The sequence below is a fragment of the Terrapene carolina genome, unplaced genomic scaffold, assembly GCF_002925995.2.
Source record: "Terrapene carolina triunguis isolate 2854851 unplaced genomic scaffold, T_m_triunguis-2.0 Scaffold53, whole genome shotgun sequence".
Lineage (NCBI taxonomy): Eukaryota > Metazoa > Chordata > Testudines > Emydidae > Terrapene > Terrapene triunguis.
This window is the reverse complement of record NW_020664404.1, coordinates 4098787-4126384: the sequence shown is the minus strand read 5'-3', so window position 1 is coordinate 4126384 and position 27598 is coordinate 4098787. Positions and strand designations below refer to the sequence as shown.

The 27598-nt window shown below is 47.0% G+C and overlaps 1 protein-coding gene across 1 annotated transcript; it reads right to left on the bottom strand.

The window, feature by feature from the left end:
- Window positions 1-691: 691 nt before the first annotated feature.
- On the bottom strand, window positions 692-27330 carry RASSF2 (Ras association domain family member 2). The gene is made up of 10 exons (XM_029912851.1): window positions 27245-27330; window positions 23910-23985; window positions 22980-23131; window positions 18082-18170; window positions 13107-13267; window positions 12624-12725; window positions 11166-11217; window positions 10444-10565; window positions 5747-5844; window positions 692-3183 (listed from the first exon to the last, which is right to left on the bottom strand). The coding sequence occupies exons 1-10, from the start codon at window positions 27301-27303 to the stop codon at window positions 3114-3116; spliced, it is 981 nt and encodes a 326-aa protein (XP_029768711.1). The 5' UTR covers window positions 27304-27330; the 3' UTR covers window positions 692-3113.
- Window positions 27331-27598: the final 268 nt, after the last annotated feature.

Below are 27598 nucleotides of genomic sequence, written 5' to 3'. Positions count from 1 at the left end.
TCTTGAGGGCATTACAGGAGCCAAGAGAGACAGGAGTGAACCACATCGTACAGATCACACCACAGCCATGAACCCCAAGAGCAAAGAAAGTAAAGAGACAGACACCATTGTATCCGAGTCCCATTTAAAAGGAAACCAAACCTGTTCTCCTTAGCAGTATCAGAAGCAATGTCATCCTCTGCAATTGACCTGCTGGAAGCTATTTCCCCAGGGCATCTAGGGACAGCTGAACACCTTAGGGCTCAACTTTCAACTGAGAAATGCTAGCAATATACTGCACATCTTAAAGGAAATAAAGGCCCCATAGAGCTCTGGTCCTAAGCCAATCAAGGAAAACAGAGACTTAGTTAATTTAGAGCATGCTTGGAAGTCCGCTAACCCCACTGCCAGTTTCTCTGTTCACTGAAAACCAGCATTAGATTAATCTTTGAGGTCATCATTTACAAGCAGGCCTTCCTGTTATGGGCTCTGCCAATGCAGATATGAAGGACTGAAGATCAAATTTGGGTTGGATTCAGAGAATAAGTGTCCCATGTCATCCCAGCTAGGCTTTGAACCAAGGGCCTGCTAGTCTGTAGGAAGCAGTTCTAGCTGTTGAGCCAAATGGAAGGATGCCACTTACAACTAACCTGGGAGCCTTACAAGCTCCATTGTGCTTTACACCCATCATACAAAAAAAACCACAACAAAACACACACACAGTGGAGACGGTAAACACTACTTAGAGACAGTCAGCTGAATTTAAGACACCAGGAGTTGAAGGGCTACTTCCACGTTGTCCCTGTCAAACTAGCTGGAGTGTGAAGCTAATGGTGATATTGTTGTTGCTTGCAGAGATTAAAAATCCACTGACAACTAGCCACTCTCCAATCAACAGCCCCAACCCAACTCATGTTCTGCAACTGAGGAATCGCTCGGTATAACTCTAGGCAAAGACAGTAAGCTGGTGGGAGTCGGTTTCCCTTGCTTGAGGAAGGGTTTATGGATCAAGAGTCTTTAATCACAGGTGTGGACAAATCAAGGTTCTGAGGCAAATTTTCCAGAAGCTCCTAAGTCTCTGAGGCACTTTTGGAAAAAAAAAATTGTCCCCCCCCCCCCCATCTCAAAACATTCCTCTGGCAGATGCATCAGAATCTACATAATATTTGATGTCAAGCTACATGGAACTGTCACATCTTGGCTCCCTTTATTCCTTGTGACAACCACGTGAGTATCACACAACTGGAGTATCTCATGGACACTCCCAGTCCCTGTTGACTTTGACAGCCTGTCCTTGCAAGGTGCTTAGCTCAGCAACGCACCCGTCAATTTGCCTCTTGATACCATTTTTTAGGCTGGTCACAGAGTCATCGAGTTTAAGGCCAGATGGGACCACCACATCCTCTATATTCTGTATATCACAGGCCACCAACACCACCCATACACCATACCTACCAACCAACGGCTACTGAAGCAGGGCTCCACTGACTTCAGAGTTACTCCTGATTTACACCAGAGAGGGGAGAATCAGGCCTATCACATGTTGAGAGAACTTTGCACCTTGCAGGATCAGGCCCACAAGCCTCACTCTAGAAACCAGTCACTTAACACTCCTCTGCCCCCACCCCCAGAAGCCGCCCTGGTCTAACTCCACACCACGACCCACAGACTCCAAGCTCTCAAGGACAGAGCTGCCCAAACCACCAACAGGTGATGGTTATAATTGTAACAACTTCCGGAACATCTGCCCCCACCCATCAGTCCTCCCAAGAGATCTCGTGCCAGCATTTATGTTGGAGGATACAGCTGTCAAGGCTCCCAACCTAGGCAGGTGCATCTCTTCCTTTCCAGCTGCTGTCTGTCTCCCACAAGCCCTCTGGGGGCTCCACTTCCTGCTCACGCTAGTCTTCTGTCTCCTCCTCACTTTGGGAAGATATACACTGATTTCCAGCTCAGGCAGATATACACACGCTAGCTCTGATCAAGCTAGTGCGCTAAATAGAATGGTGCAGCTACAGTGGTACAAGCGGTGGCACGAGCTAGCAGAACTGAGTCCTTACCTAGGGTCTTGGATGGGATTGTACTCAGGTGGCTAGCATGGCCTGCTACCTCTGCTGCTACTTTTGGCATGCTAGCTCAATCAAATGTAGCACATGTACATCTCCCCGAGCTGGGAATGACACCTCTAGCTGCAGTGCAGACATACGTTTGGTGACCCCACACATGAAAGCGAGGCGCCAAGCATCAGTCAGGGAAGCAATAGGGGCAGAACAAGGCAGGAGGGGTCGAGCACCAGGGGATAACAAGATGGATCTCCCACCCGTACCATGCAGGGGGGAAAAAAAGTATATCTTTTGTGGCTGCACTCTGAGAACCCTCTGAACAGGAAAAATAAAGAACAAAGAGGACTGTCCTGTACGGGAAAAAAGCTACACATAACATATATCTTGCCATCAAAACACACTTCATAACGCACGACATTCTGGCACGAGCGGAGGTTGGCAGGAGTTATTGCAGCAAAGTGGCTACCAGTACTGGGATTGGTCTGGAGCATTTACACGGACTAGTATTTTCTAAGTGTGCGGGCACGGCAGAAGCTGGTTTACTAGCTTTAGTGAGCATGAGTTTTGTTCTCTTCTTTGCGTACAGACATGAGAACATATGCACAGTAACATCAGCACTCAAGCATGGATAAGCTTCTCAGAATGGCAGTAGGCGAGAAGCAAAGGAGCATGATCCACTCCTCTCAATGCAACTGCTTCTTCAGTACAGACACTGCAGGTCAAGGCGCACAGGCATGCCACACCAGCCTTGGTGGGCATATCCCATGCCAGCAAGGTTAACTCTCCTCTTTGTGAGTGCTGGGCTTGCCTTCTGTAAATCATTTCCTTTAAGAGGGGGAAAAAGAAAATTACTGGAAGATTTTCCTTCTGCAGAAGGAGTCCATTGACTCTCACACATCCATGTCTGCTGAGCAGGTACAGGACACACATTCAATCTCCGCAGGGTTTTGCATTCAGGTTTGGTTCCCAGGATGGAGTGCATCTTCTTTTCATTCTGTTCTTCATGTAAACAGGGATTCTTAGAGAGACCAATCGCCGATACAAGGCTGCAGCACAGCGCTGAGGAGAACTTTAGATCATTGCCGGGCTCTCGGAAATCTCTTCTAGTCTTCGTTCTATCATTAACCGGAGGACTGTGTATCTAAAGGAAGGAAGGAAGGAAGAAAGGAAGAGCCTTGTTAGAGCCGAGCCCCAAAAATCTAGGTACCTTGACAAATTGTCAACAATACTATAACTCCTCACTCATATGAACTTCACAATAGGCCCTGAAGGTCTTTGAACTTAGACTCTGACCGGGCAAGGGAGTGGAGGAGCCCATTTCCATGAGTCAAGGGCCTTCTACCTCTAACCCAGTCACAGTCTTTGTATAGTTGTGAGCAGGATGTTAAAAAAAGAACTAGATAAATTCATGGAGGATAGGTCCATCAATGGCTATTAGCTTGGATGGATAGGGATGGTGTCCCTAGACTCTGTTTGCCAGAAGCTGGGAATGGGCGACAGGAGATGAATCACTTGATGATTACCTGTTCTGTTCATTCCCTCTGGGGCACCTGGCATTGGCCACTGTCGGAAGACAGGACACTGGGCTAGATGGACCAATGGTCTCACCCAGTATGGCCGTTCTCATGTTCTTGTAAATCTATGGGCCAACAGCCCAAGATATTCTCAATTGTCTGCTAAGCGTGAGAAGAGGCACAGGCCTCTGAGGTAGCCAGAGCCACAAACCAAAGCCATATGAAGCCATGTGTCAGCCCAAACTTCATAGAATCATAGAATATCAGGGTTGGAAGGGACCTCAGGAGGTCATCTAGTCCAACCCCCTGCTCAAAGCAGGACCAATCCCCAGACAGATCTTTGCCCCAAATCCCCAAATGGCCCCCTCAAGAATTGAACTCACAACTATGGGCTCAGAAGACCAATGCTCAAACCAAGAGTTTGGGAACCTCAGACAAGCCTGCTTTGAGCTTCACAACAAACCTTGACCCAAGCTCTATGTCTAACCAGACAGACCTCTCCCAAGGTCCCATCTGTTTAACCACTGGAAACAAGGAAGGTTGAGCTTGCCAGGGACTTTTTAAACACATGACTTAGCCAGCACATTTAGCCACATCATGAAAATAGAAGAAAGAACGCTTCCTCCTACACCCACCCTGCATTCTTTATGGGGACATGTACAAATGATGCCTCTAGTTGAAATACTGCCAGAAATGGAGCATTTTCATCTCTGTTAATTTCTCTGCAGGAATAGCAGCGAACCATTCCCACTGCAAGTCATCACGGGCCAGGTTCTCAGCCAGGGAACAATCGTACCTTCACGCCTCACAGTTCACAAATTCATGCTGCCAGGGGTTTGACACTGGTTGGGTCCCCACAAGAGAACTAGCAGCACTGCTGGGACGTCAAAGGACACAAAGAATAACCTAGAATTCACCTTCCTAGACACACTTCGGGCTGGTCTACACTACTGTTTAAGTCAATGCAGCTGCGCCGATGTAGCGCCATACTGTAGATTTGCCCCAAGGCAGCAGCTAAAAAGGTAGCGTGTTCGAAGCCTGAAACCAACTGAACTGGCATGTTCGCATCCACTGAGGATAGACAGACAGACTATCACATTGTCAGCTCTCTGAAGCACCCGGCACACTTGGAAGCGCTGTGAAATAATTCATTATAAAGACAGAGGAAATGCTACATTGGAACAGACCATCTACTCTGGTATCCTGTCTCTGCATTCCAGCCCAGCAGTGGCTGCATCTGAAGTGGGGTAAAGCAATCCCCGCTAATAGCTGAGGAGCACTGGGATAAGAAAAAGGTGCAGAATATTGTCAAAACCATTTATCAGCATCATCATTATTAAAATGGGTCCCATTGCCAGAAAGCCCCTGTTGCCACAATTCAAGAATGGGCTATATGCAATATCAGTGTCTTCTGCTTCCCCACAGAATTGCACAGAGAAGGTTGAATATTGGGGGGGGGGGAAAAGGGGGACCAAGCTTTTCGAAAGCAGGTGCCTAACTTTAGGCAGCTACGCCCAGATAGGCACCTGGATGTGTGGCTCGCCTTTTCCCTCCCCAAGTACTCGCCGACCAGTAACTCCCTTTAAATTGAAAGGGAGAAGAAAGCAGTTCAGAACCTCTGCACATTGGGCCACTTATTTAGGTGCACAAGTATGGATTTAGGTATACGGATCCAGAGGACTAAACCCCGGGTCTGGGCTACTGATGCTTCTGTTCTACCATCCAGCAGCCACAGCACAGCCATAATCAACACACTGCAAATCCTGGGAGAGTAAACACCACAGGAAGTCCACCCACAGAAGACCCGACTGGCAGCACCCCTCATGACCTCTGATTGGTCCAGGCATGCTATTTAAGCACAGCTGAAGTTTCAGGAAGTTGTCTGTCCAACTTGACACTGCCTGGCCTGTTGCTTCACAGACCGTGCTCTTGTTCCCTGCTTCGCACCCAGGCTCCGTTCCTTGGCTCGTCTCCCGACTATGGTTACAATTTCCAATTAGAATCCTGATTCCGACCTTCCGCTTGACTTCTGGTGTCTGACTCTGACCCGTGCTCCAACAACCAAGCCTGACAACCCACAGGCTCCTAATGTGACGATATCTTTAAGCACCTGCTTGTGACAAATCTTGGCCTCAGGCATTCGTGGAAGAAGCCCACGGGACTATTTTAAGTTGAGAAGGAAGCACCTACTTGTGCATAAGTTTCTTCACTTCACGGTCTTCTTCTTCTTGGAGCTTCTGGATGAAGCTTTTAAGAACTGGCATTTCAAATTTGATGTACTGAGCAACCTGCGTTGAAAGGAAAAATAAGAGAACACAATGGACGGAGCACTACCAAACAAATTCCTGTCATCGGCAGATCTGAAAGTGCTTTAAGGGCATTTAAACCTCCTACCATACTGCCCCCCACCACCACCGGGGGCAGCATTCCCCCAGTACAAGGTTGATAAACTGAGGCATGGATGGTGAAGTCCCCCCCGCCCCCGATGCAGAGAGAGCCAGCACAAGTCTATCACTTAAGCCCTCAAAAAGCAGGGCTTAAGTGGCATATAGCCGTTGTGCTGGCCCTATGCACAGGGAGTGACCGGCTTTACAATAGATCACACTTCCAGTGACGTCAGTAGCAGGAGCGTTGGCTCAACTCTGAGTACCTCCAAAAGCCCCACCCGAAGAGAGCAAATCACAGGCCCCCAGTGTAACTGCTTAGGCAAAACACCTCTTGCCCTCTATTACATCCGGGCACCACAGGCCAGTGAGTCTATAGCTTCTTCTTATAAACCGCTGCTCACGGGTTTAACTGTTCTCCTTTCACGGGATGCTGCCTTGTGATGCGAGTTTCCTTCCATTCTATACAATGTAACTCAATGCAGTAGCTGTTTGCGCATTTGCAAAAAAGGCAGCAACACCAATGTTGGGGAAACGTTGACATTTGGGAACACCTCACTGAAGGATCTTTGCAATTGGCCACAAAATATTTCAAGACTAGAATGATCCTATAGTACGATGCAAGAGGAAATCTAGACAAACAATGGCAGTTTCCTTAAACAAGATGATTCAATACGTTTACTCAACCATTACTGAAGCTGAAGGCAAAAACAGAAATTCCTGGTTTTTCTGAACCATAGGGGCCAGTATTCTGGTTTGTTACACCAGTGTAACTTCACTGAAGTCAGACAAGTTACTCCAGGTTTACACTGGTGTAACAGAGCAGAACAGATCCCAGTAACTCTAAATGAAAATATCTTTTATATCCATACCACTTACTTTCTGCTAATACAAATCACTATAAATCAGTTAGCGAAGAGACCTCCAATAATCATTTTGTCTGTACAAGCTGGTCTCAATTCTGGAGTGAACTCTAACCTCTCTCCAGTACATGTGCACAGATCCTAGGGTATGTGTGTCTACTGAGGGAATGAAACCTGCTAAGTTCCATCAATTGATATAGAACACTGTACCCTGAACTCTGCTGACTTTCTGTCTTGTTTGCTGAAATTAAATGTGAGGACAAACAGGGAATCCAGTTGCAATAGGATTACACTCTATTATCCACCAGATGGCAGAAAATAGCTATTGGCTATGAGCATTAATTTCTCTCCTTTGAAACAATGGATTATGGCAAGGGACATGTTAGAAATGAGAGGTTGTAATGATTGTTGATCAAAAGTAGAAGAGCTAAAATCTGATCACATGATCTGGCTCTTGATGCTATAAAACTAGGGTAAGTGACAGAAGTCAGTGGCATAGCCAGGCAGATCCAGGTGATTTATTAATCCAAAGAGTGCCTGTTTTTACCATCCCGAAATGTTCCCATCCTGAACAGGGATAAGAACTTCAAGTCTCAAAAATGATTATGAACGAAAAATTAAAAACCAAACCCAATAAAAAAAGACATCCAAAAACTCTGCGATCAGGTCAAAAAGTTACATTTCAAAATGTTTAGTTTTCAACTTATATATTTTTATAATATTTTTATTACTATTTAAGTCAATTTTTTAAACAAAAAGTCTTCTGAATTAAAAACAGCTTTTTCATTTCAAAAAATGTCAAAATGGGAAATTTCAGCAATTTCAAAACTGTTCAAAAATTTTTCCAAGTGGGAAATTTATCAAAAAAATCGACCCTTTCCCACGAACAGTTTTGAATTCTGATGAATCTGCGTTTTGGGACAAAAAACGCTTCCTCAAAACATTCCCAACCAGCCCTACAACCCAATCACTAAGGAGTTGGATACTGTAGAGATGGGGTATTGATAAGGGAACTCAACTTGGTAAACCTTCTGCATGGACTCGGCCATCATCCACTACAGCGATGAATATAGATTAATCAGGTTTGGCTATTATTTGGGAATTGTAACTTCACCCCTTATCAAAAAAGGCCGAGAGAGAGATGAAGGCTGAATCTTCAAAATGTATCTTAAAAGGGACTTAAGGTAAAATTTTCAGAACCACCTAATTGGATTTAGTCTCCCAAGACCCACTATGACCTATGGGCCTCTTGATGCCAACTGGCTGCGGACACTCAGGGTACATCATTTTACAGGGATCCCTATGGACATGTAGTAGAGCTCACCAAAAGGTGTCATGTGATGTCTCTACCAAGAGCCAGTAGCCCACTGCTCATTATAATCCTTACAAAATGTACGCAAGAAAGATATTTAAGAAGTTATGCATCTATGCTAAAAATTATGCTCGTAAGGTCACGAGGAGATAAGCATCTACTTCCTGCCTAAAAGGAACATGCGATCTCTTTGTCTGGTCCTAGGTGTACTTAGGGTTACCACCTTTGAAATGCAAAAAAATGGCACCCCACACACAAAGGCAAGCCCACTGCCTCCCCAGCCACAAGGCAACTCCACACACACCCCCGGTTCCCCAACAGCCACTTATAGTATCTAGAGAGACATCATATATAGATAAGACTGAGAATATCTCATGTCTCCTCACTCCTGTGGGACTCAAACCCTCTCTCGTGCACATGCACGGTGCGCTTGCATGTTGGTGGGCAGACAGCTGCTGTATTATCAACAGTTTTGATCTGTTATCGCGGAATGGGGGACACTGCAGCATCTTTAGCTGGACACAGACACTTAATAATGCAAATTTTTATATCTATGTAAAAATAAAATAAAAAAATAAAAAAGCCCTGGCAGATTAAATTATTTTCCTAGCAACTGGCAAATCCATAAAAAAAAAAAAAAACAAAAAAAAAAAAAAACCCAGCCATGCCGGTCAAATACCGGCCAGATGGTAACACTACTTGTACGGCATATTGTCCACTTCACAATGAAAGATCACAGCCACCCCTGGCTGCATAGCACTGGCAAGCAATGCTTTAGACATGAAAGTATCTTGTTAATTAAGTCCAGGCTCTAGAATGCATGTTACGATTTTATTTATAGGTAACCATTTGATTCCAACACTTCCACTTGAATTCGTATGCTTTGTTACTCTGACTTTTGTACCGGTTTTCACTACCAACATGTCTAAGTGCTGTGAGTAACACAGAGTGGTGCTCGGAGGTGAAACTGGTAAGATGGGGGTTACTACTTCTTTGGAACTCTGGGAATACTGCGAATGTTCAGCAGACCAGGGGCTGGATGCTCCAGGGAGATGCTTTCAGGGCTGGGTGGTTGGAGTGTGCCCATCGCTACCCCATAGAGAGAGAGCGCAAGCAAGGCCTGCGGAGGCTTAGAGAGGACTGCTTGTGTTGCAGAGGCTGGTGGAGTTGGGGAGCAGGCCCAGACAAGGCTCCCTCAAGCTAAGGGCAGGTGATAGTGAGGTGTCTCTCAGCCCTGAGCAACCCAGGAAATGTCACACCCACTGAAAAAGTCCCCAAATTAAAGTTTTACCCTACAACACCCAACTACCATCATATTTGGGTCCCTTAAGCTCATCCCACAATTGAAACAGACAATAAGGTTGAACAGCAGTTACCCTTGAAGAAACCCTAGATATTCCCATAAAGAAAGATTCTCTGTTGCATTTTTAAAGCAAACTTGCAAACTATCCCCCGGCTATAAGCTATTAGCATACTTTAGTTTTAAAATTCTATAGGTCTTCTCTGTAGACTTATTAGCAATGCGTTCAATGTTTGTTGAGCCAAGCAGGAAGTGATCTTTTCTCCTAATAATGCAAGAGCATTATTTCCCTGTCCTACCTCATCAGTGCCAAAATTCAAAACAAGGCCAGAACACTTGAGATCTCACAGCGCTTTTCGCAAGAGCACTTTATGTAGCATCTTGGCCAGATTCCAGTTGGTAATAACTTTCTGCTTTCCTAATCCCCCTCCCCACCACTCTCAGTTATAGATTATGGGGTCCTCTATTTCCTCCTAAGAGTAACACCATGTTCCAATCCAGAGGCAGCAGCATGAAAATTGCAGGCACGCATGCTAGAGGGAAGAGAGATGGCGAACTTCAAGCACAGCTGAACACTGGCTCTGCATTTTCCGCTGAACAAGTTATGCACTTTTAGCATTTGCACTCATGCTACAAGTATGGCTTAATTGCAATGCTAGCCAGTTTCACCTGGTTAAGTGCCCGCAGTGGGAGGATTGCCACTCTACTCCTAACACAGCACATGCCTACAATGACAATATATATGAATATTCCCACACCCACTTATTTAAATAGCATATCCCCGAAGCAGGACTGTACTTGGGAACATAAGCCTTCTCACTCAAACTAGCTGTTTTACATCTTCTCCCTGCAAGACCGCCTGTCCCTCCCTCTTCTTTCAGAGATACCTCCTGTTTTTTATATTCCTGAGCTGGCTATTATGAGATGCATTTAACCTGCCTCCAGGGTGAGTCAGCAAAATAGTTCTGTATCGTCACACAGACTCTTAAAGCTTAACAGCCTTTGGTGCTCCACTCAAAGACACTCACATCATAGGTGACTTCTTCAACTTGGTCCTTCTCCATCAGGAAGACCTTGGAGACCTGTTCACACGGCCCTTGCAGAATGCGGGCAATCAGTGGATAATCTGTAGCCTTCAATTTCTGTTTTTCTGCAACGGGCCCCCCCAATATATAGGACAGTAATTAGAAAACAGACCATACAGTCAAAGCAGAAGATACTATTTTTAATCTTGGCAGTATCCCTTAAAGTAGTGGCTCACAACCTTTCCAGACGACTGTACCCCTTTCAGGAGTCTGATTTGTCTTGCGTATCCCCAAGTTTCACCTCACTTAAAAACAATTTGCTTACAAAAATCAGACATAAATACACAACAAAGGGTCAGAGCGCACTATTACTGAAAAATGGCTGACTTTCTCATTTTCACCATACAATTATAAAATAAATCAATTGGAATATAAATATTGTACTTACATTGCAGTGTATAGTCTATAGAGCAGTACAAACAAGTCATTGTCTGTATGAAGTTTTAGTTTGTACTGACTTTGCTAGTGCTTTTTACATAGCTTGTTCTAAAACTAGGCAAATATCTAGATGAGGTAATGTACCCCCCCCGGAAGACCTCCGTGTACCTGCAGGGGCATGTGTACCCCTGGTTAAGAACCACTGCCTTAAAGATACGTAGCAGAGGTCGCCAATTAAGCTAAGTTACTCTAAACCATTACAGCTTGAGGATTTCTTCCAGACTTACCTCCGCTGGTGTGGACAATATACAATGCAAATTCGTCAGCCGAGTTTTCAATCTGAACCCAGGAAAAAAGAAAGATGTCAAAGTATCAAAAGGCAGCTAGATTACTTTTTGAAAAAAGAAACACTTTGCACTTTCATAACACCTTGCATCCAAGGACTTGCAAGTCCTTGGATAAGAGACAATTCTCCACAATGCGCTTTTGGCTTCAGGCAAGAATTCTAGCCATTTAGCAGATGGGTTAAAAAAATAGGGTAGAGCTGGGAACAGAGCCTAGTATTCCTTTAGCTCAGGGGTGGGCAAAATACTGCCCGCGGACTGGATCCAGCCCGTTTAACATTTCTGTCCAGCCCGCCAGGCTCTTTGGCTGCCCCCTCACAATCTCCGGGGTGCTAAATGTCCCACGGCGCAGCGGGGTGCTCAGGCAGGATGCCTGCCTGCTGTGGCCCCACGCCGCTCCCAAAAGCCGCCAGCTACTGCTGGCATGTCTCTGCGCACCCTGGCGGGAGGCGGCTCTCCACACTGCCCCCGCCTCAAAGGCCATCCTCACAGCTCCCATTGGCTGTGGGGGTGGTGCTTGCAGGCGCAGGCAACACACAGAGACCTGCTGCCTCCTTCCCCGCAAGGGGTGCGCAGAGATGTGCCAGCAGCAGCCGGCTGCAGCTCCCGCCATGGCAGGCAAGCAACCTGCCTGAGCCCTGCTGCGCTGCCAGTGGGGAGCCACCTGTGGTAAGCGCCTCCCAGCTAGAGCCTACACCTCACACCCCCTCCCGCACCTCAACCCCCGGTCAGAACCCCCTCCTGCACCCAAACTCCATCCCAGATCCTTCACCCTCTCCTACACCCCAATCCCCTGCCCCAGCCTGGAGCGCCCTCCTGCACCAAACTCCCTCCCAGAACCCACACCCCCTCCATTAATATAGTAAAAACGTGCGGCCCTTGACAACTTACCAGAAACCGTGGAGTGGTCGCCCTGCGAAAAATTATTGCCCACCCCTGCTTTAGCTTTATTATGGTAACACCTAGTGAATAGGGCCCCATTGTGCTAGGCTCTGTACATACATATAAGTAGCGTCTCTGCCCCAGAAAGCTTACAGTCTAAGTAGACAAAGGGTTCCAGGGGAAACAGAGACACAGACAATGGGTCAGAAAGGTCAGTAGCTGACCCAAAAATAGAGTTCTGGTTTCCTGACTCCCCACTCCAGTGCTCTGTTCACTAGGCTGCCCTGCTCCGGACAAAACCCCTCCCAAAAGTGGGAAGCAGAATCCACCTCCCTGCTTTAGGCACAAGAAACACCGCTTGGTCCAAGCAATGGTTCACTTCTGACTTTGCTTGGTCTGAACCAAGCAGTTGCCCAGGATTCTCTGATACAAAGACCCTGTTGAACTAAAAAAGCATCTTAAATTATACGGGTTTAATGAGAAGGTTTAATAGAGAGAGTAAATTGGGATAAAACTTGCCTTAAATTTATTGAGCAGCAGTTTGAGAGCTTGAGAAGTGGTCATTGTGCTGTTTATCCTGACATTAGTGACTGAGCCATAGGCTGGTGTGAACACAGATGTCTAGGAATGGAAAAGACAACGGATTTGGATTACAATAAGCACAATATGCATCGGTAATTTTCCTCACAAACACTTCCCCTCCCCCACCCGGGCAAAGTTCACTCCAATGCTCTCCTCAGCCCAAGGTCTAGGCACCTTTCAAGTCCCATTTAAACCCTATTTTGAAGAATTCAGGGGATCCCAGGCTTACTGCACATGGATGGGTTTTGGGGACCCAGCCAAGGTCACCAAAAGTAGGAACACACTACAGAGCTACTCTTCAGCCACATAATCAGTGCTGACATTTGAATAGTGATACTTTCTTTTTAATCTGCTATTCAAGTTATTTTCTGGCACTTCAAAAGTGTAACTAAATGCTCTGTCTGGACTCCGGGTCCTTACTTTGTGATTGTAGAAATGCCCGTTGATGGAAAACCGATGGCGTTTGATCCGCCGCTGTTCACTTGGAGTACGGAAATTCCCCCTGCGACGGACTCCCACGTCACTCCGAGTTCGCATCAGCTGTGGAGTTTCCTCTTGCTGGGGTTTTAAGTCTCCGACATCTGAGATTAAGAGTAGGAATGGCTTTAAAACAAGAGACTCACATGTGTAAAAGGAGATACCACTGGAGAAACATGTGTCATTACTACTTACATGGTCAGCTCTTTGGGGGAGGGACCATCTCCTTGTTCTGTGTTTGTCCAGCACCCAGCACAATGGGGTCCTGGTCTGTGACTGGGGCTACTAGGCACTGCCACAAAACAAAGACCTCAAGAGGTCATCTAGTCCATCTTGACCCTACACTGTGGCAGGACCAAATAAATCTAGATCTTCCCGGACAAGCAGACTTGTTCCCATCACTGGAAGCTGTTAAGAATTCCACAGCCTCCTTTGCTAGCCTGTTTCAGTACTCAACTACTCTTATAGCTAGAGAGTTTTTCCAAATATCTAACCTTAGTCTCCCTTGCTGCAGATTAAGCCCATTAGTTCTTGTCCCACCATCAGTGGACATGGAGAACAATTGATCACCTTCCTCCTCCTAATAGTCCTTAACATATTTGAAGACTTAGCAGGTCCCCCCTCAGTCTTCTTCTCTCAAAACTAAATGTGCCCAGTTTTTTTAACCTTTCCTCACAGGTCAGGTTTTCTAAACCTTTGATCATTTTTGTTGCTCTCGTCTGGACTCCCTCTAGTCTGTCCACATCTTTCCTGAACTGTGGCACCCAAAGCCAGACACAGTACTCCAGCTGAGGCCTCACCAATGCCAAGCAGAGTGAGATAATTACATCCCCTGTCTTAGATATGACACTCCCACTAATATACTCCAGAATGATACTAGCCTTTTTTGCAACTGCATCACGTCGTTGGCTCATCTTCAATTTGTGAACCACTATAATAACACTGTCTCTATCATTATTCGATATTAACACTAATTGTACAAAATGACAGTTCCAGAAAACAACTGCTTATAAGAAGGTTTAAAGTGGGGGGGGGAACCTCCGGCCCACAGGCTGGATCTGGCCCCCTGCTTCATTTCATCCGGCCCGTGACAAGTGTCCACGCCATGGCCCAGAAGCTCCAAGCCCCGTTACCACTCCTGCCACAGGGCTGGAGCCGCAAGCACCAGCTCGCCCCACTGCGGGAGGAGGGTTGCCAGGTCGTTAAAAGTCCGCTCCATGCAGCAACCGGAAGCGACCAGCATGTCCCTGCGGCCCCTAGGAGCAGGGGTGATCAGGGAAGCTCCACGTGCTGCCCCTGCCCCCAGCGCCGGCACCGCAGCTCCCACTGGCCGGGACCCGTGGCCAATGGGAGCTGCGGGGGCGGGGCCTGCAGATGCAGGCAGCGCGCACTGCGCAGAGTCCCCTGGCCCTTCAACCTAGGGGCTGGACATGGTGGCCACTTCTGGGAGCAGTGTGGAGCCAGGGCAGGCAGGGACCCTGCCTTAGCCCCGCTGCGCCACCATCGGGGAGCCGCCTGAGGTAAGCGCTGACTGGCCAGAGCCTGCACCTTGAGCCCCCTGCCCCAGGTCGGAACCCCCTCCCGCACCTTAACTCCCTCACAGACCCCACATCTCCTCCCATACCCCAACCCCCTGCCCCAGCCCTGAGTCCGCTCCCGCACTCCAAACCCCCTGGCCCTGACCCAGAGCTCCCTCCTTCACCCCAAACCCCTCATCCCCAGCCCCACCCCAGACCCCACACCGGAGCTCTCACCCCCTCCCGCACCCCAATCCCCTGCCTGGAGCCTAGGGGAAGCCCCGAGCCTCCGCAGCCCCCACCTCCCTCATGGGGCTGTGTGTGGTCCACGACTGATTTTTTTCTGTGGGTCAGTGGCCCCTGATAGAAAAAAGATCCCCCACTCCTGGTTTAAAGTGATGCAAAGTTCTGCATTTTTTAGCCTGAAACCAATTAGAGCTAGTGCAATATAATCTTAGCTGCTGGTTTATATATTAACCCTAGGGTGACCAGATGTCCCGATTTTATAGGGACAGTCCTGACTTTTGGGTCTTTTTCTTATATAGGCTCCTATTACTCCACACCCGCTGTCCCGATTTTTCACACTTGCTGTCTGGTCACCCTAATTAATCCACATCATCTTTTTCATCTATCAATGGAGGCTATTAATTCACAATTGCAGTGTAAATCCATGCAACTACTTGGCTACAATCTCTTCTTTTATGAAGTTAAGCATCTTACTCTTCTTGTCATATTTTAACATTTTTTAAAAATGAGAACAGGAGATGCAAGGCAATACTTAACATCTCTGAATAAAAACTGGCCCATATCCAGATTATAATGAAATAGCAGTTCATCCATTTTTAATGAACCACTTGAGCTAGGACTTAAAAAAAAAAAAAAAAAATTTAATTCAAAGCACGTCCGTGCCAACAGAATCTCTTGCACGTTCCATTCCCCCCACAGACAGGCAACAGTGAGCCAACATTCACGAGGAGTCCTAGCTGTACATTATGTAGCAGTTTTATGGGCATATATGACAACCACAATAAAGGTTTTTGCAATGCCATGCTATTAATAGAAGACACCTCTCAAGGTACCTCAGACAAGTAATAATAACCAAACACTGAGATGGGCGATTGCTACGTTCCAAGTGCCTCGCACATACCAGGTAGTTGGTGCTCGACGCAGCTGCCAGGGAGGGACGTATCAGGCACTTTGACACTAGGGAAGCTAAGGGAGACAGGGTCAGAGCCCTTCTTTCAGAGATTCTGAGCACCTACCATCTGAAGTGCTAATGGGAGCTACATGTGCTCAGCGCCTCAGACAAGCGACTTGGCCACAGAGTGAGCGAGTAGCTGAGTCAGGATCATGTGGCTCCCAACGCCCAAATGCCAGACGCCATTTCTGTAACAGCAGAAAAGCGTCCAGGAGTCTTAAGGGGCAGGGTGGGAAAACAAAATGTAACCGAGAAAAGGCACATCCGTAAGAAGCCATGATATAAACCACATAGGGTTGCAACTGCACTTTCAGGCCCAACCCAGATTACAATTCCATCTCTCTACCCCACCAGCCAGTCCCCGAGCAAGAACATAATGGAACGAAGCTACATTAACAAGGGAGCCGTTGCAGAAAGGATGTAGACTTCCTGTTTTTACAGACCCACACGCAGCTTCCTCTGATATGGTCAGATTGCCCCGGTAAAGAAGGCATTAGAAGGAGTCCTAAGACAGGCACACTCGTTAAACGCACTGAGAGCTACTTACCCACGATGGAGAAGATTTCCCAACTATACATTAGCCTTTTAGAGAATTAACATTTAGATAGCACTTTCCCTCCCAATAGCTCCCAAAGCACATTGCCATGGCTATACAGGAACGGCTTCATCTACTGCTGAAAAGCAGCCATCTCCAGAGAGCAACACGGTGGGTCTTTAACAGTGTCTTGGGACACTGCATAGCAGTCAAGGAGGGGAAGCTGATCAGCCAGCCAGAACTGCAGGAAGATCCAGACAGGCAAACTGTGATTACAGATTGCCTTGTCCTCGGGACTTCTCTATCCACACCCTTGGAAGATGGGCCATGGGGGTCTTCAATGATCCGAAATGATCTGGTTTTCTGTTTCTCTGTCTCAAGAGGACAGCTTTGGCAGCACCACCTGTTAATGCCATTCTGGGGCACCCATTAAGCACCAAGACACAAAAAGGAGCATCGGGGGTAGTTTGGTCCCAGGAATAGGATATAGGATCTGGAGAAAGGGGACCTGGATTCTATTCCCAGCTCTACCACAGAGACCTTGGCCAGTCAGATCCTTCCCCTGTGCCTCTATTCATAGCAGGAACTAGTTCCCCATCCCAACTGGAATATAAATAACAACCTAGTGAAGAACAACCCCATTCCCTACAGCATTTGGGCAGTCTCCCATCCAAGCAGCAACCCAACCTAACCCTGCTTAGGGTGGAAGATCAGGCAGGATCAGAGCTCAAGGCAACAGGACGGCACAACACCAGCATGGTAAGGGTTACTATACTAAAGCATGCCTGGAGCAGAGACAAATCTCCCTCTGCTCTTTACACAGGAAAGGCCCTTCAGACTCAACTCTGTGTGCACACACAGCTGAAAGGGGGGGGGGGCAGGAACTTCTTAGAAATGTTTACTTCTCCATGGTAACGCTACTAAACAATGGCTCCTATTCTTCCTCTTGCAACCCGGGAGCAACCCAAGCATCAGGGGCGCAGGGGGACTGCCAAAGGAAAGGGAAGCATGGGGACAAGTGGAGACTGTTACTCAACAACCCTTGCTTTCCTCTGGGGTTTCACTCTGGGCTTTCGGAGTAGCTTCTATGACACCTGCATAGCTTCTGGGCAAACGGCAAAGGCTACGCTGGTCCCACACGAACATGCTCCCCGAGATTTCTGCGGTGGATATTTTGGGTTAGGCTTAAAGAACTCAACAGGTTAACATAGCAACAACTCCCTTCCCGGGGAATCTGAATGCGATAGGGCCAGAGAGGTTGGAGAGGAAGATACAGGAATAGGCAATGTTAAAAAAAACAAACCCTGACTCATTCAATGCATAGGATGGACAGTGCTCACTGAACAAGCAGCTATTGATTGTTTCTTCTTATCCTTGTTATTCAATGTGTGGACCTTGGTCTTAATTACTGTACACCGTTTAAACGTGCTGGGAAACTCTTGAGCGACCATAGCTAAAGGCATTGCTACTTATAATACAGATAGATAAACCATTTCATGCGAGACACATGCAAGAATAATTTCTGACAGAGTGATTCCACTGAATCAAAGAGATTGGAATAAAAGAAAGCAAAAGTTTTAGGCATGGGGCATCACCCCTTTGGTTTATACTGGAACAGCCTACTGAAATAAAACAGATCAGTTAGCAAACCCACCATCCTGGTCTCACCTGTTCCACTCTCTGAGTCATCAGCATCCGTGGGGGTGTCAACATCTGTAATCTGAATATCGGGTATGATACTTGGCTTCACTGCAGACCTAATGAAGAGACAGACATACTGTTACAATACAAGATCAAAGTCACCAGCCAATACACCGAGCTCACTTTCTCACACATAATGGAATGTCAGATGTGGGTGCCTCATCTAATGGACTTTTTTTTTTTTTAAAACACTAACACACACCCAAGTAAGAGTCGTATCTCAGAGTATGTAGCCAGGCCAGATAACCCCTACACAAATACAAGCAAGGTGGAAATTCACCCCTTGTGCAAAAGGGCCAGCCCACTTTTGCTGGTCCTCCACACAGGGGTGAATTTCATCCCTGGACACTTTCCGGTTTTATACCGGACTGAGGTACATACACCCGTGCACACTCACACACTGGAAGCCAAGAAGGCTGGGACTGAAATTTTGGATCAGAGGCAAGAGTGGGCCCCCTATTTGACAAGGCAAAAGCTTGCTAGGTTTCATTTCTACTGCCATTAGTCTGTAAAGTAATTCAAAGACAGTGTCCGCTGTTGGACGTAGCAGAGAATTTCTGCCACCCTAGTTTTCAATACACTATTTACTTCTCCACACTACAGCAGGGAGAGATTTTGGGCTTTTAGTCCCACAAAGTCTAATACCTGGGGAGAACGCTGAAGTGACCCTCAGATTTAGCTTGGCTAAGACACTGCAGGTGATGTACACCCCTCTGCAGTGACGTGCAATGCCACCGCATGACTTCAGTCCTCTTAGTAGCTGGCACTTGCACCAAGTCACATTCTGCTCTCAATAGCTATGCAGAGGTAGTGGGTCCAGGAGATCGCATTCAGGGCTAGAAGTCAGGAAACTGGGTTCTATTCCTGGCTCTAACCTGCTGGATGACATGGGAGAGCTCGCTTCTCTCTGTTCCGCCACTCATGTCTTGTGTATTAAAATTGTAAGCTCTTTGGGACAGGGACTGTTGTACTGTGAGACCATACAGTACCCAGCGTAGACTGGTTGGGTCTCTAGATGCTATGGCAAAAAACACAACAGTGTGTCCCAGTGCCATGGAATTCAGTGCCTACATGATGATTTTAAGTATTGTTTTTCAATGCACCCCACATCTTCACACACAGCTAAATGGAATGCATTGGTCCTGGTAAGACAGTCAATGAAAAGTCAATCTATTAGTTCAATCAAAAGTTTATCATTTGACAAGTCCAATTCATTAGCTGTAATATCAGCAAATCAGTAAGGACTTTATGCAGTTGGAAAGATCAGGTGGCTTTCTAAAGGAGATTGCCCACATTTCTGGAGATTTAAGGGAAGTGTAATGATGCCTTTTGATAACATAGCAAAGCAAAAAACAATGTGTTGCGCAGGATTAATGCCCTATAACTGTGTCCCCATCTCAGCTCTTAATATCAAACTACTCGGCCAATGGAAATGTTCTGGATGTCGATTTTCCAGCTATGATTTTCATCCAAACTGATTTTTATAGGGGAAAAAAATTGATGAAGTTTTCCCCCAAATTCCCTTCCCCTTTTATTCCCCCCCAGCCAACTTTACTTAAGTTGGATGTTTTGAACAGTAAGTTTTTGTTGGGCTTCACGGCTGAAGAGAGGATCTCGTAACAAATACTGGGTTATATCAAATGTTTCAAAATATAGGATGATTTTCCTTCAGAGATAGATCCCATGGAATATGTTTGTACGACACCCACGGTGGGTCCCCCCGCCCACACACACACCCTGGTCATAAAAAATAATGTGGTCATACCAGAATGATGTGAAGAAAGTACCGTGAAGTAAGACAGGCAGCAACACAATGATTCCAAGGGTCGCATGATGCAAGACAAGACATAAGGAGAGTTCACTCAACAATGAAATGATGGAAAAATCACAAGGACAGGAAGGGAGGCGAGGGAGACAGGACCGATGAGATTTACAGTTCAAGACAGTGAACTGGGACTTCTCCCAGCTCTGCCACAGCCTGACAGCATAACCTCTGTGTGCCTCAGTTTACCTAGACGTAAAGCAGTGATAATACTAGCTTACTTCACCGTAGGGGCTAGGAGACTAAATTCATTCGTTTGCAAGAGGCTCATTAGCACTCATTTCCTTTCTGGGATATTCTAAACCACGTAGGTGGAGGCAACGTTAATTTTCCCATCCCAGTCTTCACATTACTTTCTCCCGGTCACATTTATAGACACTTTCATAGAGTTTAAGGCCAGAAGCGACTATCAGATAATCTAGTCTCATCTTCTGTATATCACAGCCCCTAAAATTTCACCCAGTTACCCCTCTGTTGAGCCCCATAACGTGTGTTTGGCTAAAGCTCATCTTCCAGAACAGCACGGAGTCTTGAGTTAAAGACAAAGACAGGGAATCCACCACTTCTCTGGGTAGTTTGTTCTAATGATTAATCACCCTCACTGTTTAAAAATAAATAAATAAAACTTTAAAATGGTGCCTTATTCCCAATTTGAATGGGTCTGGTTTTAGCTTCCAACCATTCTTGTTCTGCCTTTCTCCACTAAATGAAAGAGCCCTTTAATATCGGCGATTTTCTCCCTACGAAGGTGGTTTCTACACTGTATCAAGTCACTGCTCAGTCTGGTAAGCTAAACAGACTGAGCTCTTAAAGTCTCTCACTGTGAGACATCTTCTCCAGCCCTCCAATCATTGTTGTGGCTCTTTTCTGCACCCTCTGTAAATGTTTCAATGTCCTTTGCAGAACGCTGACAGCAGAACAGGATGCAGTACTCCAGTCTTTCTCCTCAATGACATGTATTGTCCGTAGGACCCCTAACTCTCCCTCAGAGTCGCTGCTTTCCAGGATCTAGTCCACCATTCTGTAGGTCTGGCCTGCGTTCCTTGGTGTAGAATTTTGTATTTGGCTATGTTAAAGGAAGCGCTGTTATTAAAGGCCCCAATCCTGCAAGGAGCTTCATGTGGGTCTCTGTCATACCAGAGACAGCTCTTTGTCGCCTTGTCTTCACTGGACGTTTGTACCTTAGGTGAAGGATTAGCCTAGGGTAAAAGTCCAAATATTCGCTACAAACATACCCATGGAAAAACATCCAAACTAATCTTTACAAATATGTCAAGTGCCAATTAACATCGGATAACCAGTTAATGCAAGGTGCAAAAGACAAGGCCCCATCTTCACTAGAGGAAAAAAAGGTTAAACCTTAACACGTGATTTAAACAAAACAAAACGTGGACAAGGCAGTTGTAGTTTTAACTTGCGTTAGCCCTTCAAGGTAAACACGAGCGACTGTTGCCCAGGGAGTCTCACTTCCCCCTCACCACACCCCCTTTTTGACTTTTTTGTTTACTCTGGAAGGTGTAGTTTTTGGGTTAGCCAGAGAGCTAAACTATCCAATCTGCAGGGAAACTGAGCCAACAGCCAGATCTGATGGTGGGAACATAAGGCACACCCTAGCTGGGCCAGAGAGAAGGAAGCTGTATTAAAGTTACATACTCTTTGTAGGGAAGTTGCAAGAGCCAAGCGCGGAAAATAATTCTATTGGCAAATCAAGAAGTTAGAATACCTCCTACGGGATATGTTAAAATACCAAGTCAGTGAAATACACTGACTCTAAATAAAACCAGGGGAAAGTTCACTCTACAGCAAACCTAAGCAAGCTTAGCTTCTGTTGTAGATTGGGTTGCTTTTCACTGCCTTCCAGATAACGCGCACACAAAAAGCAGCACTGCAAGATGGGAATTCACAAGGCTGTCTCTCATGTTTGTTTACCAACTGGCAACGAAGAATTAATACCGCCAGCCAGCAATTGTACAGAAGATTTTTTCCATCCACAGATCTCCAATAGCTTTACAAGAGGTTCCCAGTTCAGAGATGGGAAACTGAAGCACGCAGGAGTTGTGTGATGTTGAACAGGTCACCTAAGTCACTGGTACAGCTGGGAAAGAAAGCCCCAGGTGTCTCAGTTCCTACCATCCAACTGGTTCTCTGAAATAAGCAGACTGCACTGGTAGAGCCCTAAGCCCAGTAGCAGGACCTGCCCATCACAGGAGTAAGGACTTATGTGGCTGCAGACAGCAGCTTTATTAGGTGAGGCAAAAGAAAGCCTCTCGGGCAAGATGGCAGGAGATGTGAAAAGCTCACCTTAGATGTACTGAGGGCTTTGAGCACCAGCAACTGCCTACACCAGTAGCGCTGGTCTATTCAGCAATGAGCCAACTAGCTAGATTCTCCTCAGCAGCAGCAGGGCTACAGAAGTTCCCCAATCTCCCCCATAGGGCTGTACAAACCATCACCGTAGCGTTGACCAGCTCAGATGGGAAGAGCTTAGCACACAGTTGTAATCTGAAGGCAACCAGTAGGGTGGAAGTGTGGCCTAGTGGAGATGGCACCGGAATAGGACTTTGGAAACCTGGGTTCTGTTCCCGGCTCTGCCACTAACCCGTTGTGTGACCTTGAGAAAGTCACTTCATCGCCCAGTGCCTCAGTTTCCCCTCCCACCCTATTTAGCATGTAAGCTCTTCAGGGCAGAGCGTGTCTTCCTACATGTTTGTACAGCACCTAGCATACTGGGGCTGTGCTCCTGGTTGTGGCCTCTAGGCGCTACTGCAATACAAGTAATAACACATGCATCACTCAATTCTCCAGGTCAGGCATTTCAACACTCTCCCCCAGTGACTGCAGATGACACTAGCAATAAGCCCTAATTCAACCTCAGTAGGGAGGAGAACCTCATCGGCCTGTTTCTGGAGCTGCATGTTGGGTCCCGGTGTTGCATGTGTGCGGTCCAGCAGACACCCATAGATGTCTCTACCAAGACAATGAATCCATGCCCGGGAGTTCTAACAACAGCTTCCTCCCTAAGCAGAGCGGACCATCTACTGACCCCTGTGCGCCCAGGTTGCAGCCAGAGTGCCAAGAGGAGGAGGAAGGAGGAGGCCGGATCCGTTGGTTGTCATCCTGCATCTGCAGCCGGATGGGCCTGCGCAAGCCCCAGGAGATGTTCAGCAAACCCTCGACGATGAACTCGCCTTCCTCCTGGGCAGCAAACACAAAGACACACATCAACATCTCAGAGCGCTGCCTTGGCCAGAGCCCTCTCCTCCTCAGCAAGGCAGATATAAACACACAGCCCTGCCATCCTGTCCTGCCCTTACCCCCCACCAGGCTCTCCAAACACTTGATCGTCACTAACAAAGCCTCACAATGTGAGAGACGGGCCATATCATCTCCACGGTATGGACAGGGAAATGGAAAGCCAAATGGTGTTGGATTTACTCAGTGTGTGACATCATGCCATTGGGCAATGTTGGAAACAGAACCAGGAGTCCTGACTCCAGGCCTGGTCTACGCTTAAGTTTTAGGAGTAATATTTTGCTTAGGGGCATGATTTTTTTAAGCCAATGTAGTTATACTGGTAAAAGCCCTAGAACGGAGGCAGTTACACCAGTATAAAGAGACTTTGTACTGGTATAGCTTATTCCCTTTCCCATATGGAAATAAGTATACTGGTAGAAAGCACCTTTACGGAGATACGGCTGCACACAGTAAAGGTAGTTGTGTCTCTTTAATGACACCAATATAGTTAGTGAGATACATTGGATCTTTATGTCTCCCTCCGTAAAATAGGAACTCAGGACCCCACAGCTGTAGAGCTCCTCCTTGCAATAATAACCAGCAATCAGCTTGCTTTGCCAGCAGTCACTTTTTGACCTCCAAGGTGGGCATTGACCCAGACGGTCTCGTTTTTCCACGCAGCCTCCTCCATCTAAGTCACAAGACCAGCCTGCTCGATATTTACTCATTGATTTCTCACCTCTCTGTACCGGAGCTGCAAATTCTGACCTTCATAATACAAGTTGTAGGTCTTCAAGTGCAACAGCAGTTCGTTTCTGGAAGATAAACAACATTAATGCAGGCAAGGAGTCGCACTGAGACGAGGAAAGAACCAAAGCCTGAGAAACTCAGGTTCTTATGCTGCACCCGGCCCTGTGGTATCAGAGCGCCTGAAATGGTAACCTGAAGGGGCTGACCTGAAGCAGGTTTGATGGAGTCAGGAATGACTTTCCAGAGCCAGGGCTGGATTAAGGCAAACGGGTTATAGGCAAGATGCCTCACGACCACGCAGCCCTGCATCTACATGGGACGGCAGGAGCAGGCTCCCCACGGCAGAGCCATCTGATGCCCTGCTGAGGGACTTAGCACTGCTTCTCTTTGGCCAGGCTCAGGCTACCCCACTTGTACAGCCCTGGGATCTGCCCAGGAGACTGTCTGCAGGCTCTTGCAGGAGTCACTGCAGTGGTTACGCTCGCGTCGCTCTTTCAAGCTTTTCTTTACAACGGCAAGGGATGGAAAAACATTTTCTCTTAGATATGAAAGTGGAGATTCCCACGGGATCTCCTGACTGTGGGAGACGAGGCCCTGGGTGTGGGTCCGTAGCACTGATAGCTTAATCCAGCCATATCCAGAGCTTGCATTCAACGACTGAGGGCTACGAGACCAGACCTTGGTCATTCCCTGCCTCAGCTTCCACTCACACTGCACGGAAAAGGGGCGTGTTGGGGAAAAGCACAAGCATGCTGAGGTGGAAACAGAGACCCTCTTCCCAACCTTCGTGACGTGGCGCACAACAGCTGCCATCTGAAGAGGGGAACTCACTGCTCCCTAGAGGTGCATCAGGCTTCTGTGTAGCTCCTACTACTCCAGATATGGGGCTGGCAGCGAGGACAGGCTGACATAAACAGGACTCCCCACCCTTACCCCTGTACACATACACCTCCTTTCCTTCTCCTCTCCTGTACCTCAGCCTGTCTTGATGGACCTTAACAGAGCACCCACCGTCCTTGTTACCAACGAGTGCCAGGCGGCCCATGCTTTCCAGTAGGGATTCTTCCCAGGCAGTTACTGAGCACTAAGCTGGAATCTGGAGCTGGTGACCATTTGGTATATGCATTATTGCAGCACCTAGATTCTCTCTCACTCACCCACCCACCCACCCCGCACAGAGTCAGAGACTGTCCCTGCTCTAAACAGACACGACTGGGGCGGGGAGTATTATCCACATAGAAGGCAAAGTGCGGCCCTGAGCAGTTAACTGATTTGACCAAGACAGTCTTTGATAAAGCCAAGAATAAAGTCCCGAACTTCTGAGTCCTAGTCCAGGATCTTAACCACATGGGACAAGGAGTACTCTGTGCCACTCTGTGCTGCCAGCTGCACATCTGGAAATGCGGAAAAACCGATACCCAGAGAACCGGAACCACATCCTAGAGGTCCAGTGATCACTTCCCATTTTGTTTCCATAAGCCCCTTCTTAAAACAATCTGCAGGGTGCATCAACGTATCGGCCCTAGAGATGGGCAATGATTTTGCCCCACTCTAAGCACTCGCACCAAATATGGGGGCCATCAATGCTTGTTTATTGCATCTTCCAGTCAAGAGTAAGGAGTGCGCCCCCACAACGACTGTGTCCTGCCAGCCAACACTGCCCTGAAGGAATGCTGTCTGGGCTTCGCAAGAGGCCTTTCTTCCAATGATCAAAAAACCCACTGCAACAAAAAACTCAGACAGACCGACCTTGATGAAGCAGACTTCAAGGCTGCAAGACAAGCAGCTTAGGGAACACACAGTCATTTGACTTGGTACCGCATTTATTGTCAAAATAATAAAACAGCCCCCATCACAACACATTTCTGATGTCTATTCACTGCACCAGCCCCCCATCTTACAGTTTAAACAGCACCACAGGTGTAGATACCGAATGGAGGAGGGGAGGGAAAAGAGAGACCTAGCATAGGTACACAGGTCCAGATCCTCGAAGGTGTTTAGGCACCTAGGTCCCATTGATTTCGATGGAGGTTAGGAACATAAATATGTTTAAGAATTAGGGCCCTCGGGCCTGATCCTCTGGGTAGCTTTGGCTGCTTGGCACTACTCTGACAATGCAAAGCAGCCAAAGCACATTGGCCGGTTTGGCCCGGAGTGCGGCAGGTGCAGTATTTTCCTGACCTCTAGAGGCGTTTTTTTTTTCAGTATGGGAATAACATTGTTCTCATGCAAAGGTCACTAAATGTCTGATCCATCCAACCAGGCATCTCACAAATTGCCCAATCACTGGACTATTAGGTATCACCTGGGTAACGTTTCTATTAAAATACCATAGGACGGACACCTAGCATTTGCACAACACTTCCAATTCGCAGGTGTCAAACTCTGCAAAGGTGGGGGAGTTAGAATCGTAGCAGATTAGGGTTGGAAGAGACCTCAGGAGGTCGTCTCGTCCAACCCCCTGCTCAAAGCAGGACCAACGCCAACTAAATCATCCCAGCCAGGGCTTTGTCGAGCTGGGCCTTAAAACCTCTAAGGAAGGAGATTTCACCACCTCCCTAGGTAACCCAATTCCAGTGCTTCACTACCCCCTCGCTCTCATCTGTCACTAGATTGCCTCCCCCCATTCAGTAAGGGTCCCACACTTTCCCTGACCACCTTCTTGTTGCTAACATACCTGTAGAAACCCTTCTTGTTACCCTTTGCATCCCTTGGTAGCTGCAACTCCAATTGTGCCTTGGCCTTTCTGATTACACCCCTGCATGCTCGAGCAATGTTTTTATAAATATACATAATTATCACCATTCCTATTTTACAGATAGGAAAACTGAGGCAGACAGACTATAGCCAAAAATTTCCCAAAACACTTGTCCAGTGATTTGGGGGCACCTCAATCTAAGGCACATGCAGAGATTCGGGCCTGGTCTACGCAACTTTTGTTCCAGGGTAACTATTTCAGTTAGGGGGGTGATTTTTTTTTTTCTTCTTACCAACGTAATTCTACTGATCTGTTATTATAGCTTATTCCTACTTAGTGGGCTGGGTAATAACCAGCATCTTTCCATCTTCATCTCCTTGGCTGCAACCCATTCAATGATTTCTCAGCCATGGAATGTTACTATTCCCCTCATGGCTCCTCTGTGGATTTTTCCATGCTTTGCATCATCAATTGCTAGAGAGATCACCTCCCCTTCCACCTCTGTCCACAGCTTTAAGTTCTTTGTGTGTCTGCATCTGCCCCTCCTCCACCAGTCACCAGGGCCTTTCATAAATAAATCATAATACCAAAAATATTTCTGTGTTAAACTCTGGTTGTAATCTTACTTTGAAATGTATTTGTCTTTTCCACAGGGGACTAGGGATGACTGGCTGCAGTAATCCATCCTCACAATCTTCTTTCATTAGGAGCAGAGATCTGAATTGTGGGGGGGGGGTGGAGGGAGAAAAATACAAGAGAAATTTGCATTAATCACTGCATCATTTCCATCTTAATATGTGCAGATTGGGCCGGATCCAAAGCCCAGTCGACTCAGCGGGAGTTTTTCCACTGACTTCAGAGCTTTGGATCCATCTGTCAGCTACATCAGTCCATGGTGCAGACGGCAAAATAGAAAGTTCCAATTCAAATGATGGACTTAAAAGCGGAAATATGAAAAGTCAGGTGAGGGGAAAGTAAAG